This window comes from Carassius gibelio, chromosome B2 (assembly GCF_023724105.1).
Source record: "Carassius gibelio isolate Cgi1373 ecotype wild population from Czech Republic chromosome B2, carGib1.2-hapl.c, whole genome shotgun sequence".
Taxonomy (NCBI): Eukaryota; Metazoa; Chordata; class Actinopteri; order Cypriniformes; family Cyprinidae; genus Carassius; species Carassius gibelio.
Window position 1 is genome coordinate 11,837,094 of NC_068397.1, and position 15,579 is coordinate 11,852,672.

The 15,579-nt window shown below is 37.9% G+C and overlaps 3 protein-coding genes across 5 annotated transcripts in view; 1 reads left to right on the forward strand and 2 right to left on the reverse strand.

The window, feature by feature from the left end:
- evi5a (ecotropic viral integration site 5a) overlaps positions 1 to 2,065 on the reverse strand; it is a 15,274-nt gene extending 13,209 nt beyond the window's left edge. Inside the window, exons 1-3 of one of the 2 annotated variants that reach the window (XM_052549582.1) lie at positions 1,948 to 2,065; positions 1,646 to 1,732; positions 1,148 to 1,278 (exon numbers count right to left, since the gene is read on the reverse strand). In XM_052549582.1, coding sequence (XP_052405542.1) covers positions 1,148 to 1,245 — 98 coding nt within the window. In that variant the 5' untranslated portion in view covers positions 1,246 to 1,278; positions 1,646 to 1,732; positions 1,948 to 2,065. Of the gene's footprint in view, positions 1 to 1,147; positions 1,311 to 1,645; positions 1,844 to 1,947 lie in introns of those variants that run through there. The other variant, XM_052549581.1, reaches the window with a different exon arrangement.
- Positions 2,066 to 2,591: 526 nt separating this feature from the next.
- rpl5a (ribosomal protein L5a) lies at positions 2,592 to 5,783 on the forward strand. The gene is made up of 8 exons (XM_052548296.1): positions 2,592 to 2,746; positions 3,173 to 3,242; positions 3,464 to 3,579; positions 3,680 to 3,814; positions 3,900 to 4,102; positions 4,763 to 4,940; positions 5,213 to 5,301; positions 5,618 to 5,783. Exons 1-8 carry the CDS (start codon positions 2,744 to 2,746, stop codon positions 5,715 to 5,717), a joined length of 894 nt encoding a protein of 297 aa, XP_052404256.1. The 5' UTR covers positions 2,592 to 2,743; the 3' UTR covers positions 5,718 to 5,783.
- A 74-nt stretch (positions 5,784 to 5,857) lies between these two features.
- Positions 5,858 to 15,579, reverse strand: part of dipk1aa (divergent protein kinase domain 1Aa) — a 34,115-nt gene continuing 24,393 nt past the window's right edge. The window contains exons 3-5 of one of the 2 annotated variants that reach the window (XM_052548294.1): positions 12,957 to 13,064; positions 12,519 to 12,695; positions 5,858 to 10,419 (exon numbers count right to left, since the gene is read on the reverse strand). In XM_052548294.1, the coding sequence (XP_052404254.1) occupies positions 9,607 to 10,419; positions 12,519 to 12,695; positions 12,957 to 13,064 (1,098 nt within the window). In that variant the 3' untranslated portion in view covers positions 5,858 to 9,606. The remainder of the gene's footprint in view (positions 10,420 to 12,518; positions 12,696 to 12,956; positions 13,065 to 15,579) is intronic. The other variant, XM_052548295.1, reaches the window with a different exon arrangement.

Below are 15,579 nucleotides of genomic sequence, written 5' to 3' on the forward strand. Positions count from 1 at the left end.
TTTTAATGAATCATTGCAAATCGCCTTTCCTAATAATGTGCTAATTATCAAGTTTCACTATGAATGTCTGTAAGAGAGCAGATCAGAAGAGAGGGGCGGAGTCAGCAGAGCTCATTAGCACTAAAGGAGAATTACACAAACCAACGTGTTTTGAAAAGAGCTGTTTTTGACTTGGTAAAAAAAAAACATTTTTTGACACTACCATTGAGAAATTTTAAACAAACTATGTTACAGACTTTTCATTAAGACCCTAAAGACCCTAATCATATCAACTTGAGGAAAATGGGCATTATATGACCCCTTTAAATATACATAAAGTATTTGTAATACATATGAAAATGTTGGTTTGATGCTTAATGTCAATAAAATTAATAAATACACAAATAAATAGCATACTTTTGATAATTATATTTGAGATGTAAGATAAACAAGATTAATATATGCATGCAGCCTTTAAAATTATTTTGAAAGAAAGAATGCTTTTTGATGCTGAGGCTGTCATTAAAAACAACAAATATACTTTTAATAAGGGTTGGCTATATTCCTGTGGCTCAGTGGTAGAGCAATTGTGTTAGCAGTGCAAAAGGTTGTGGGTTTGATTCCCAGGGGGTACAGGTAAAAATAAATGTATATCCTGAATGCACTGTAAGTTTCTTTGGATAAAAGTGTCTTCTAAATGTAATGAAAATGATAAGTACTGTTTCAGTGTGATCAGCATTTAAAATGCCTTTAATAATGTGTCATGTTGAATGTCATTCAAAAATAAACAGCATATTGTTAGTAAGCACTATTTTAAAATCTTTGATATACATGAATGTGTGTGTGTGTACTTGCTTATGGTACATTGTGGGGACCAAATGTCCCCACAAGGATAGTAAAACCTGACGTTTTTGACATTGTGGGGACCGACCTACTGGTATTCACTACATTATTAGGACCAAATATCCTCACAAGTATAGAGATACCTGTAAATTTATGGATATTTTTAGGTCCCCATGAGGAAACAAGCTGAGAAATCAGACAGAATGACAACTAAAACAAGTTGGGCACACAGTGTGGAAAAAGAGATGTGTCACTAACCTAATGTGTAACTTTTTTAATTGTTTTTTCTATAAGAAACAGCGTGGACTGGTTGTGAAGAAGTTACCTGTTCTGTTCCTCTAGTTTAGCGAGTAACTTCATCTCATCCACACTGAGCTGACATCCCGTTGAAGGAGACAGAGATGGTACAGTCATAGAGTCCATATGTAACACTCAGAGCGAAGCAGGACACCTAAACTGAATATTTCTCTCCAATGAGCTAAAACATCCTTAAATGACAGAAACACACAAAATACAAAAAAACTGTGCTTATGGGCACACGCACACAAACACACACACACACACACACACACACACACACACACACACACACACACACACACACACACATATATATATATATATATATATATATATATATATATATATATATATGTATGAGTGTCTATGTATCTGTGCAGAGGATGGAATATAAACATTTCAGTGCATTTCTTTTTTCATTCACATGTATCACGACTAGATTATACTGTATATCATATTTTATGACATTTATATCAGGATCATTGGCCTATCACTCAAAATAGTGAAAACTAGGATTTCTTACCAGAGTGCAAGATTCTTGGCATTTGGGGGTGCAAATGCCTTTCCTCTGTCAAACTTGTTCCAGTGACAAAAGGTGTCACACCGGGTTCTTCCATACCACAGAGGAAAAAACGAGAAAACAACAAAAGAATCACATGTCGCTTTATAGCAGAGTCTCACACGCTGGTCAAAGTTCCTCAAAATAACTGCTCTGTCAGTGACTCAGGAGCTTGTTTTTAAAGTAACTTGACTGAGTGAACAACTTCCTCTTACAACTTCTTTTAATTTTTAGCTGACAAATATGGGCCCCGAGATAACGTTTACCTTTGGGACTCTGCCTGCCAAAAGAGTCCGCTGCATTGTTAATCTCTTCAAGTGTTGTGTGAGAGAGAGCTGAACAGAAAGAGAAGCTACCCTATATGCAGAAAGGAAGTTTTAGGGTCAATTGGACCATCAACATTAGGTTGAGTGGCATCTACATTTTTTGCACCACCCTATTTTAAGGAAGTTCACTCTGTAGTTGTGGTTTGTTTGCAACCCTGTATGAACATTTTCACAACACATTAATTCACACCACTCTTTTAAACACTTTAAAAACTGTGACATTTACTTTAAAAGTCTAAACAAGTGTTAACTAATGTGTGTTCATTTGTTTATCATCTGTTTAGTCTGCATTTAGTTCTTCCTATGTATTTATTATTGTTATTATTTTGATTATATTGTTAATTGCAACATGTATTTTTGTATTTCACTGTATTTCACTACAGTATCCTGTACATTTCAAAGACATGTTAAAACAAATATCTATCTATCTATCTATCTATCTATCTATCTATCTATCTATCTATCTATCTATCTATCTATCTATCTATCTATCTATCTATCTATCTATCTATCTATCTATCTATCTATCTATCTATCTATCAAGTGTCCTGCAATTAGATTAGATTTTCCTGCCGTTTATCCTCCACGACGCTAGAGGCGCACACACTTTTGACTCCGAGTGTTTTGATTTTCCGGCCGCAGCGCAGCATGAACTTCCTTTTCACAGTGCAGCGGGAGCAATATCGGAGTCTGAAGACTTCAGTCTCCCAACCTAAAGGAGAAAAACGATCACAAAATGGTCAGTAAATCATTAAAATACAATGATCTGCTCGTTACGTTCCCTCTCCTGCTATTTCAGCTCGATTTCCATTAAAGATGAACACTTGAAACGACGGGATGGTTATAGATTATGTCGATTAGACCAGTCGCTTGTGTGAACGTCATTGGCACATTTCTCTCAAAATACCCAAATAATTATTTTATTGACACCGAAAGCGCATAAAGTAAACATGTTTCCCTCTGGAGTGGGTTTTGTTTGCCCTGGTTAGATGTTTATTCCTCTGTTCAGTTTTGTGTTTCGTGTTTACTGTCACGCAGCGCATTGCATTTCTTGGTTATGACCAGAGGTGTCCAAGAGTGTCATTAGTCAGATTGCTTCAGATTATGTTGTTTTTGACAGCCCTGCTTATCAACAGTTTTAACAGTTGAGTTGTTTTTTTGGCAGGGCTTCGTCAAGGTTGTTAAGAACAAGGCGTATTTCAAGAGATACCAGGTCAAGTTCAGGAGGAGGAGAGGTATGTTGAGGTGTTTCTTTACCTTTGTTTTAACTGGAGGGTGTTTTCATTTGTCACAATAAAATGACCTGAATGTATTACTGATGTGAAAACTTTTCACAACACTCTATGCTGTCTGACAGCTTGACCATACTGGTTTTAGCTGGTCAGTTAATAAAATCCCTCTTTGACCAGCAAGCCAGCTTAAAATGGTTTTTAACTAACATTATTGACTATTTCAGAGGGAAAAACTGACTACTTTGCCCGCAAGCGTCTTGTCATTCAAGACAAGAACAAGTACAACACACCGAAGTACAGGATCATCGTTCGACTCTCCAACAGGGATATTGTTTGCCAGGTACAGTTAACCACCATGTCATCTTTGCCAGCCATACTGAAATATTATTAATTAACATTGTGTTGCGGAATGTATCAGGACTATTTTGCATCTTTTTCAGATCGCATATGCCAAAATTGAAGGCGACGCGATCGTCTGCGCTGCTTACTCTCACGAGTTGCCAAAGTATGGCATTGCTGTTGGACTGACAAACTATGCTGCTGCCTACTGCACCGGTTTACTGTGCGCACGCAGGGTAAATGTCCTCATCAGTTATGAATGGCCTGGTACTGTTCACATCTCAAAATATTATCATATTCAGACTTGCTTTCTGCTTACAGCTGCTGAATAAGTTTGGTCTGGATAAGGTCTATGAAGGCCAGGTTGAGGTGACTGGCGATGAATTTAATGTGGAAAGCATTGATGGCCAGCCAGGGGCATTTACATGTTACCTGGATGCTGGACTCGCCAGAACCACCACAGGGAATAAGGTGTTTGGAGCTCTCAAAGGAGCAGTTGATGGAGGACTGTCCATTCCTCACAGGTCCGTACATAGTTTATTTTCCCAGTTTGCAAAGCTTAGATTGTGGACTTTGATTCAGAAATTTTGGGTGCTTTAAAAAAGTCTTTATTAAAACATTAAATATTATCCACAAAAATATTGTCTCTACAGATGACCTGAAGTCACTAAAGATCTCTAAAATACCACAAAAGAAGAAAATAAATAGCATGCATGCACCAATCCCTGCAGTGAAATTGATATTTAATTTTCACTAAATTAAAAATAAAAAGAGGCTTTTTATCGTCCCATAGACTGTAAGTTACACTGTCAAAGTCCAGAAAAGTATGAAAGACGTCATCAGAACAGTTCATCTGCCATCAATAGTTCAACTGTAACATTATGAAGCGACAAGAATATTTTTTGTCCACGCAGAAAACAAAAATACCGACCTAATTCAACAATTCCTCTCCTCTGTTTCTCTTCACTTCATCGTAGTGCCATTTAGGAGATTATGAGCTAAATGCAGGCTCAGAATTGTAAGTTCTTCTGAGTCAGCCACGCCACAAGGTTGCACTGTTTTCTTTCAAATCAATGTGTAAATATACATAAAAAACATATCCTAGTAGCGTGGCTGACTCAGAAGAGCGTATGCTGTCTTTTTCATCATTATGGGAATATTGACATTACAGCTTTTTTTCTCAGCACTAAACGGTTCCCAGGCTATGACAATGAAAGCAAGGAGTTCAATGCGGAGATGCACCGGAAGCACATCATGGGCCAAAATGTGTCCGAGTACATGAGCTATCTGATGGAGGAGGACGAGGAGCAGTACAAGAAGCAGTTCTCCCGCTTCATCAAGAATGGCGTCACACCCGACTCTGTAAGAAACACTTTGCCGGATTACTTTACTGGCAGCATTTGTTTGCTTTTTTTAATACAGATGTGAAACTAGAAAGTGTCATGATGTCCATCAAATGCTGTATCATCTATAGATGCACATTATTTGTGGCATAATGCTGGTGGCAAAATGTCAAGTTATTTGTGTTGCAGATTAACAGATGTATACAGCTGAATATTTTTGTGTGTGTAAATGTTGTGCTTTACCTTCACCTTACCTTCCCTTACTAATATAAGATTATCTGGTCACTGCAGGTTGAAGAGATGTACAAAAAGGCCCATGCTTCCATACGCGAGAACCCAGTTCATGAGAAGAAGCCCAAGAGAGAGGTTAAGAAGAAGAGGTGTGTTTTCAGGCTTTTATCATTTCTTCAGATTTTTTTCTTAAGGCTGCTCTGCCTACTGAAACTTGACAGTGTTGGCATGTTTTAGTTTTAATGGCAAAACTGTATAAATGTTCTTAGTCATGCTGCTGTTAAAACAAATATTGGTGTTTAACTAAAGGTTTTAGTCTTAAGTGTTCCCATAAGGTCTCACCGGTGATGCTGTAGCTACTACTTACAACAGTTGCATGTCAGATTTATTAATTTTTTTTTTTTACACTATTTTGAACATACTGGGTTTTTCTTTTCTCATCACTGATGAATATTGTTTTGGTAGGTGGAACCGTGCCAAGCTGACTCTGGCCCAAAGGAAGGACCGTGTGGCCCAGAAAAAGGCCAGCTTCCTTAGGGCTCAGGATGCTGCTGCAGATGACTAAAAAGATGAAGTGTAAACTGCTCCAAAGAAAGTGTGCACCTTTTCCAAATAAATAATTTGGAAAGAATACAGTGTGTTTGTGGTCTTTGGTATAGTAGAAGTTGAGAAAATGTTGATTTGACAATGAAGACGCATTTGGGATATTATTTGAAACACTTTTAATGTGCAAAGTCATGCAATCAGATCTTATAAAAATCTCAATTTAACTCTTAATCAGCAGCAGTATGATTTATGAATACACAAAACTGAAGCAGTCTGTCTGCTGACACGCAATCTGAAACATCCCACTGAAAAATCCACCATAAAAAAACGACACTCTCTTCATAAGTACATCAAGAATCATGACTGATAAACATTTCATATTGTTTTTAGATTAAAATCTCATTTTTATCATATCAAGATGGTTTTCACTAGAAATGCCTTAGAAGTACAAATTAGGAACCCAACAAACCAAAATAAAAAATGATCAATGTTTTGAACTTCCATGGTTGAAAAGGACCTCCCAGCATTATTTTCAAGACTCACTCTTGTAAACATTCAGATCAACAAGGGCAAGCTCACACTACAGAACTGTAAGACTACCTGGGGCCATTTCATAAAGGAGGTTATGTGAAAACTGAGTATGTTAACCCTAAAATGAGGGAAACTCTAGGTTTTCTGTTTCAGAATGGAAGGTTTGTCAAACCTGAGAAAGCAGGGTAAGTCAAGCCTGTTTCTGATAGAGCTAACTTATACTCTTGAGTCAGTTACCATGGTTACTATGAATTCTTTGATAAACCCAGAGTTTCTTTCGGTCTCCTCCCCATTTTTAAACACTTCACTGATGCACGCTGGGAAAATGCTCTTATTACTAAGTGTTTTTTTCCTCACAAATACAAATATAATTACAAATAAAATAAAATAAAGATTGATTTTCTATATAAGAAAATGATATACTTAGTCTTGTTTCTTGGGGGGGGGGGGGGGGGTCTAAATTAAGTACATTTAACTTGATTAAAATGGGACTAAAAAACTAAAAACTATCTTAATGCAAATGGAAAACAAGATTATTCTGAGTGTCCATTTCTAAGTGCAAATCTACTGTAGCTCCGCCCTCCATTGACACACAAGGTTAAATACGACACATGTGAATAATGGCTCCAATGCTGGGCAGTAATATTTTGGGCACAGATAACTAGCTCGTAACGCGATTGATTGGGTTAAGAGTCTGGCTTTTGCCGAGATCGTTCTTCTCACTTTTTCCATCACGTCACATTAGAATTTATTTAAAAAAAAAAGAACAAAATGTTCTAAAAGTGGATGTAAAGTCCCTAATGAGTGTTCAATAATGATACAACTATTTATAATTGTAATAAATATAATCATTTACAATCTGTTATTTAGCTGTTGCCATGGTGAATTGTAATATCAGCTTTTATAGTTGTGGTGCACGCTAACTCCGAGTCAGTCAATTTAGAGTTGATTAAACCAACTCATTTCAGCTGTTCTGTAACCGAAAAATCCAGAGTTTCCCATCTCAGGGTAAGTCAACTCAGAGTTCAAGTTTAAACTCAAGAGTTTGTTGAATCTCCTTAATGAAACGGCCCTTGGACTTCTGTGGTGTTTACACTACACAACAAAGTTTCTTGTCATAGCAGCACACATACTACACAATACAATGTTGAAGAGATTCACAAACTACAAGACATTTGGTCAACATTTTCTCACACAATTTCATGCAAGTGATTTTTCCATTTATAACATCTGGACTGTTGTTGGCTAGATTAGTTTCCACCTTGTCATTGCATCGCACCCTGTTTAACAATAATATCAAATAGATTAGAAAATAATAGTGCGACTGCTCGAGAACAGCTCAGATCATGATGCTGACCTGCTCAAAGCAACTACAATGGGCACTGATTTGGCTGGGTTCCAGGGATTCTGTCACAGACCTTGTAAATCCAAGCAAAAGTTGTGTAGTGTGAGCTGCGTTAAACCTTTAAAATTGGATTTGGTATCACAAACTAATTAACAGTTCACAGCATTTATTAATCTAGGTTAATGTTCATTTTGAAATATTATTCTAAGGTAATTCACGTTTGTAATACATTATACAACTTGAGATGCTGTAAATGTATCTGTACACATATAAATTAACATTAACACAGACTAATGCTTTAAAAGTATTGTTTTATGAACTTGTTTTAAGTATTATAACAAATGTAACCTTATATTGGAATCTGTAACATTCAGATCAGTCTGACCATTTCCAAGGATTGTTTAAGTACAAAGAATGAGGCGTTTTCACCCACAAGCATCAAACACACCCAATGACAACATGCATATCAAGGCATTGGATTAATGTGCCCATTTCAAAATGGCTCGTTTATGGCTCTTTTTGCTGTGCTTATGTGACAAACATTACAACAGGAGACTTACACAACCACAGTCTGTGGCGAGTGCTTTCTATGTTGACATCCAACAATGGATGTAAAGTTAGTGTCATTTGCTCCTTCATAAGAGCTGAAGGAAGGGTAAAATAAACATGATCACTGATCAACTGTGTATGACAAAGCACCAAGACACGAAAATAATGTTACTCCTCAAAGAGGTCCTATTATGCTTTTTCAACTTTAGTTAGTCTGTAATGTTGCTGTTTGAGCATAAAAAAGATCTGCAGTTACTTTTCAAAAACTACAACAAATGACTCGTTTGGACTACAGCGCATATTTTCCGGGATTTGTGATATCACAAATACTAATAAATGGGATGAGTGTTATCACTGTGTCGGAGACACGCTATCTTTCCCAAGACAGATGAACTTAGAATGGTTACAATCATTCGGGTTTAAATTACGCTCAATCTGATTTAATGTTGAAGCAGTTTACACTGAAGCTCGCAGACATCTATGGTAAGGGGCATGACATTTCCCAACCAGGCACCGAGTACTGCCAATGACAACACACACTAGCCCAGCTAACCAATCACAGCACATATCGTATTTCAGAAGGCGGGCCTTAAACTTGATACAGGAACTCTTTGAGCCTTTCATGCCAGACTTGTTTGAGGGGTGTTGTCATGGAAAATATGTGAAAATTTTTGTTTTTCGCACAACCTAGTATGACAGCCTGTTCTAGTACACCCCAAAACAAAATCAGGACTTTGTAAAAGAGTACAATAGGACCCCTTTAAAGGGATACTTACTCACCCCCCATGTCGTTCCAAACCCATAAAAACTTGGTTCATCTCCGTAGCACCATTTTGGAGAATATGAGCTGAATGCATGCAGATTACACTCTTCTGTGTCAGCCACTACACAAGGATACATTTTCTATGTGTATTTATGCTTTGATTTGAATGGAAACAGCGCATCCGTGCAGCGTGGCTGACACAGAAGATCGTAAGCTGGTTGCGTTAAGTGGATGTTATGCTGTCCAAAATGCTGCTTTGGACACAGTGGAGACAAACTGTTAAATAAAATCGTTATTTTTGTTTTCTATGCATACAAAAGTATTCTTGTCGCATTCATAACATTACGGTTCAACAACTGATTGCAGAAGGACTGTTCTGATGCAAAATATCCAAAATATCTTAAATTGCGTTCTGAAGACGATCAACATGGGGGTAAGTGATTAATGACAAAATGTTCATTTTGGGGATGAGTATCCATTTTAGTTCTTAAATTGAACCTGAGCAATAATTCCTCATGGTTTTAATTCTATCATGAATCTATCTATTCTTGTCATGAAAAAGAACTTAAGTATCAAGCAGCAATGAATACTGCCATCAGCCTATTTTCCAGCCACTTTGCTACCAGCATTGTAATTTCCAGCCAGTTTCACAATGGCCTGAAGTGCTTCAGAAGACATTCTAGAATCTGAATGTTGTTACCAGTGCATCTTCATTTCTCTTCAGGAATCATTGGTGTGTGAGATCTGTTTCCATAGCAGTGTCTTGAGGTTGTTGAGAATGAGCGAGTGCTCCATTTCCATCTGCTCAGCTGAACCTTTGAGTGCCATGCAGGCGAACAGCTGCTTCTCCAGCTCCTTCTGTAGATGGACCGGAGCTCCTCGTAGGAGGTAATCCTTCAGTGCTCCGCAAGCCCTGGCCAGGTTGGGTTGAGCCACCTCGGCCTTGCATCGGTGTTCTACGTGGTTGCATGAAGTCCTACAGTCCACACCATAGATGCAGTCCTTATCATCCTCACAGCGCTGAAGGATCATGGCCTGTTTGAATGCCTCCTCAGCTACTACACGCCGCCCGTCCACCAGCCTGAGGTCATGGCGATTGGTGTAACCAAAAGTACTGGCTCTCATGTCGCACATTAAGAAGCTCCCAAAAGTACCATGGAAGATGTCTTCTATAAGCTCCAGCAAGCCGATAAAAATTTTTGCTTTGCGGGGCCAGGAAGGTGTGAACCACTGCTCCATGTTTCGCCTCATGCCCGTAGGAATCCAAAGTTCCATGGGCCATGGCAAACTGAGCCCGTACAGGGGAGTGTGAGGCACCCGCTCCACTACGTACAGGTCCCCACAGAAGCCCAACAGTCTAGGTGTGTGCTCCCGGTCCTGGAGCACCACTGCTAGCAGAACCTCGTTGAGTTGCAGCAAAGCCCATGCGGACTTGGCTTCTGGGAGAGAGATGTGGCCGTCTTTATTGCTGTCCGCCAATGAAAAAATCAGGCTTACCAAACTGGAGAGGTTGGCTTGCTCTCCAACTTTTGCCTGTAGAAAAAAAAGACAGAATTTGCGTTTATTTTGTGATGTTGTAGAATTCCAATTGATGTCAACTGATTTTTGTTTGCTGACTAGGAACTTTGGCACACACCTGAACACCATACAAGACATCATTTTAAAAGGGTCCTATTATGCTCTTTACAACTCCTTTAGTATGTCATGTTGCTGTTTGTGCATGAACAAGATCTGCAAAGTTCCAAAGTTCCAAAAGGGAGTTATTTTCTACATCACTGCTTTCTTCCGGCAACATTCACGTCACAATATTCCTCATTTAAAAATTTCTGCCCAAGGTATAAGCAAAAACAAATTCTATAAGGGGGTAAGGTCTGGTTAAGTTGCATTAGATATCCTCCTGAGACCCAGTTATGGAATTTTTGCCTCAGTAGTGGACATTGTATTTTAGTGAATTTCTCTGAGACCTCACATGTCCCAGTTTTAAATCTGTATAAAATTTGATCGGCATGTTCGTATAAAATTTGATCGGCATGTTCGTAATACATTCAAAACAGTCAACTCTGCTAAAAACCATGGGTGATCGGGCTTTCTCATCTTTGGCTCCTAAATTATGTCATTCCCAGCCTTCTGAGATTAGGAATGCAGAACCCCTCAAGTGTTTTTAAATTGTCCTTTAAAACTTACTTTTTAAGGGTAGCTGTTGCTTAATTTTATTTTATAATTTAATTATAATATAATTTTATTATATTGGCTTTGTATTGTTTGGATGGTTCTTTACTGCCTGTTCTGATGTGTGTATTTTATAACTTCATATTTTTATGTGTATGTAAAGCGCTTTGAGATGCAAATTTTAAAGGCGCTATATAAAATAATGTTTATTATTATTTTAGAACGGTGCTTGTGAGCTTTGAGTTATATGCCCTTGATGTATACTTGATGTAAACTTAGACTTAATCAAAGTGGGATTACATCACAAAAATGTGAACTCACTTTATGCTCACTTTATCGCCTGACAAGCGTGACTAATGTACAGTAGGTAAAGAGATAAATGTATAACAATTTTTTTTGATTGCCTCCATCACAAATTGAGATTCTCTGAAGTGTTTTCAATACATCTTATTTACATGGACACAAACACCATTCAAATGTGATGCTTCAGAATTACAAGACAGATTCAAAACCAAAGTACAAAAGTGAGGTTAGCAACCCTTTCCATTTTGCTGATTTTTTATGCATACTTTTGTAAAAGCATTTAATCATGATTAAAAATAATTTAATATACATAGATACTTTAGAACTGAATAAACTAGAATAAAAATGTACTATAGCAATGAACTTTTAAAGTTTTATTAATCTTACAGACCTGGAAGGAAAAAAAGCACACTTTTAAAAAGTCATCCTTCCAGGTTTTCCAAGACTGTAAGAACCCTGATTGCACCTTTCAGTCCCTTTTGTAAACAGGAATGTCACTTTTGAGAAATTAATTTGTTTTGTAAGTACTAAACTACAGAGCCCCACACATGGCATGCAGGAAAAAAAATTGTAAGCTATATCCTGTGCACGATTTACTATTTCGGTCCCTCGATTTATAAATTGTGCGCATGATTTACTAATTTGTTTCCTTGATTTGCTAAATTGTGCACATATGCAAACGATTTAGCAAACCGAGGGGACAATTTAGCTAATCAAGGGAATTAAATAGTAATCCTGTGCACATTTTAGTACATTGAAGGAACAAATTAGTAAAATGTGCACACAATTTATAATTTTTTTTCTTGTATGTCAAAAGGTGAATTCTCTACAATGCTGCTCTATTTTAGCATTTAACTTGCAGAAATTACACACATAGTGTATAATTAAAGTAAGCTTGAAATGAAAATTCTAAAATCTATTTTTTAAATGCATGTTATAGATATTTTTGTGAACAATTCATCCATGCATGTATCATACTTTATTCATATACATATTTTTTCATATTGTAATCAAACTGCCATAACAAGTGACAGACATCTGTCTGGTGAAATTTTTGTGGCTTTCCTTTAGAGAATTGAGTGCTGAACAATGCAAAAAAGTGCTATTAGGACCTTTAATGAGCAGTAACAATTTCTAAAACTAAGAAAAAACATTCAAACCTTCAAATGACTGGCAACCATCTCTTTGAACTTCTCTACAGAGGTTCCTCGAGTGGGTTTATCAAAGAGTGCGACCTCTTTCTTCGGCTCCAGCTCATCTCCCAGCTCATAGTGTAGGATGTCAGTCAGATGACACTTGATGACACCATCATGATCACCCCAGCTGCCTGTATAGACCTGAGAGTGAAAGAGGAACACACTCTTATCATGACAGTACTGAGACCTATGTGGTTTCAAGGATGGCCAATCCTGCTCCTAAAGGGGGCCAGAGAGTTCAGCTTCAACACACCGGCATAAAAGTTTTCAAATGTTTCTGAAGACCTTTACTTATCTGGTTAAGGTGCGTTTAATTATTGCTGGGCTCTTCTTGACGGTACCTTGCAGAAGCAGGATTGGATTCTATTTATGGGCCAGTGGTTGAGTGTGTTAGTGTCAAACCTGATTGTTTGGCTTGGTGGAGAGGCACCTTCCAAAGTACAGTGAGCTTTCTTCACACAGGCTGCTACAGGCAGAGCCATCAATAATGCCTTTGCTGTATTTTTCACACTGTTGGAAAGGGAATGTCCATTTCAATAAGAATGTATGTGACATTCCATCAATCAAAGTAAGCTTTACACTAAGTAATGTTGAGTAATGGTTTGAGTAGCATCTGCCTGCAAAACCGGAGGAGTTTTTCTGCATTTTCAGGACCACATTTCTAAGACCTTAGGTTTTTAGTGACAACACCACCAACGAATTAGAGGACCAGTGAAGATGGATTACAATCAGAGTGTAAGTATCAAATGTGAATCCATTCTTATTTGTTTAACATTAAAAACAATTGCGATACATTTCATTGGAAAGTTAACATAGCCGAAGTGATCGTGATTTGCTAGTCTTGAATGCATATACAGGTGCTTCTCAATAAGTAAGAATGTTGTGGAAAAGTTCATTTATTTCAGTTATTAAAATCAAATTGTGAAACTCGGGTATTAAATAAATTAAATGCACACAGACTGAAGTAGTTTAAGGTCCAATCCCAATTCTACCCCTTAGCCCTTCCCCTTCCCCTTGTCTCGATTCTCTTTTGGTTGGAGGGGTAGGGGTAAGGGGAAGAGCCAGATAGCCCTTCAAAAGATTTTTCGGGACCACACTTCAGACGAAGGGGTATGAATTATCTCAGCAACATGGCGAACAAAAAGACACATAAATGTAAGCTTTTTTGGCATAAAGATTTTAACGAAAAGTAAGCATTTGTTTTATATTACATTCAATTGTGAGTTTATATTGATGGTCATGTTACTCAAAGAAATGTTTGCAAAAAAATAATAATATTTGCTAACGTCATATCATTACAGACTGCATGATAGTGCAACAGCATATGTCTGATCAGGGCGATAACTGCCGTAGACATTGTTGGGGGCTAATCCCCCCAATAATTAGAAATCTCTAAACCATTTTCTCAAATAGTGTCTAGAGAGAGAAAGAGAAATGGAAGTTGCGTGTAGTCGCGTCCATTCGTTTATCTTTTTAGAGTGAGTTTACGTAAAAACAGCGATTGTATCCTCTAGTCACTGGAAAATATAATGTAGCGATTCAGTATTTAAACTGTATTTAATAAAAGTCTTGGGGCAGCGTTGACAAGTTTATTTTCTTCAGGAGGTGTGAGCTACGTGATTTCCGATATGTGTGTTAGTATTAAGCAGCAATAATTAAAGGCTCTAATGCACACCAGTATATGTGTGAATTGTAAGAGCTAGACGACGAATAATGACGTGTGATGGCATAGTAATGGTGTTCCAATCCTTAGGGGAATATTTTCTCCCCTAAGGAGAAGGGGAAGGGGAAGGGGTATAAAATAGAATTGGCCTAAGTCTTTGGTTCTTTTTATTGTGATGATTTGGCTAACATTTAACAAAAACCCACCAATTAATCTCAATAAATTAGAATATGGTGAAATGCCAATCAACTAATCAATTTGAATCCGCAAACGATTCCTGAGCCTTCAAAATGGTCTCTCAGTTTGTTTCACTAGGCTACACAATCATGGGGAAGACTGCTGATCTGAAAGTTGTCCAGAAGACAAGCACTGACACCCTTCACAAGGAGCCACAAACATTCATTGCCAAAGAAGCTGGCTGTTCACAGAGTGCTGTATCCAAGCATGTTAACAGAAAGTTGAGTGGATTGAAAAAGTGTGGGGAAAAAAAAGATACACAACCAACCAAGAGAACTGCACACTTATGAGGACTGTCAAGCAAAATCAATTCATGAATTTTAGTGAACTTTATAAGGAATGGACTGAGGCTGGGGTCAAGGCATCAAGAGCACAGACATGTCAAGGAATTTGGATACAGTTGAGGTATTCCTCTTGTTAAGCCACTCCTGAGACGTCTTACCTGGGCTAAGGAAAAGAAGAACTGGACTGTTGCCCAGTGGTCCAAAGTCCTCTTTTTAGATGAGAACAAGTTTTGTATTTCATTTGGAAACCAAGGTCCTAGAGTCTGGAGGAAGGGTGGAGAATCTCCTAGTCCAAGTTGCTTGAAGTCCAGTGTTAAGTTTCCAGTCTTTGATGATTTGTGGTGCAATTTTATCTGCTGGTGTTGGTCCATTGTTTTGTTTTTTTGAAAACAAAAGTCACTGCACCCGTTTAGCAAGACATTTTGGAGCACCAGCTTTTTGAAAATGCTGATTTAATTTTTCAGCAGGATATGGCACCTGCCAACACTGCCAAAAGCACCAAAAGTTGTTTAAATGACCATTGTGTTGGTGTGCTTGACTGTCCAGCAAACTAACTAGACTTGAACCCCATAGAGAATCTATGGAGTTTTGTGAAGAGGAAAATGAGAAACAACAGACCAAAACAAGGCAGATGAGCTGAAGGCCACTGTCAAAGAAACCACTGTCCATACCACCTCAGCAGTGCCACAAACTGATCACTGTCACGACCGGTGATGCAAGGAAACACAGAGAGAGAACCAATTGCGAGGAAGTCTTTATTTAATGGGTAATCCAAAAAGCATAAACAGTCCAGGCAGGGGTCAATACCAAAACTACCATCCAACACATAAACAAACATGAA

Coding starts and splice junctions, on each gene's coding strand:
- rpl5a (XM_052548296.1), top strand. Junction 3,580..3,679: donor ACAGGGATATTGTTTGCCAG/GTACAGTTAACC, acceptor CATCTTTTTCAG/ATCGCATATGCCAAAATTGA. Junction 4,103..4,762: donor GGACTGTCCATTCCTCACAG/GTCCGTACATAG, acceptor TTTTTTTCTCAG/CACTAAACGGTTCCCAGGCT.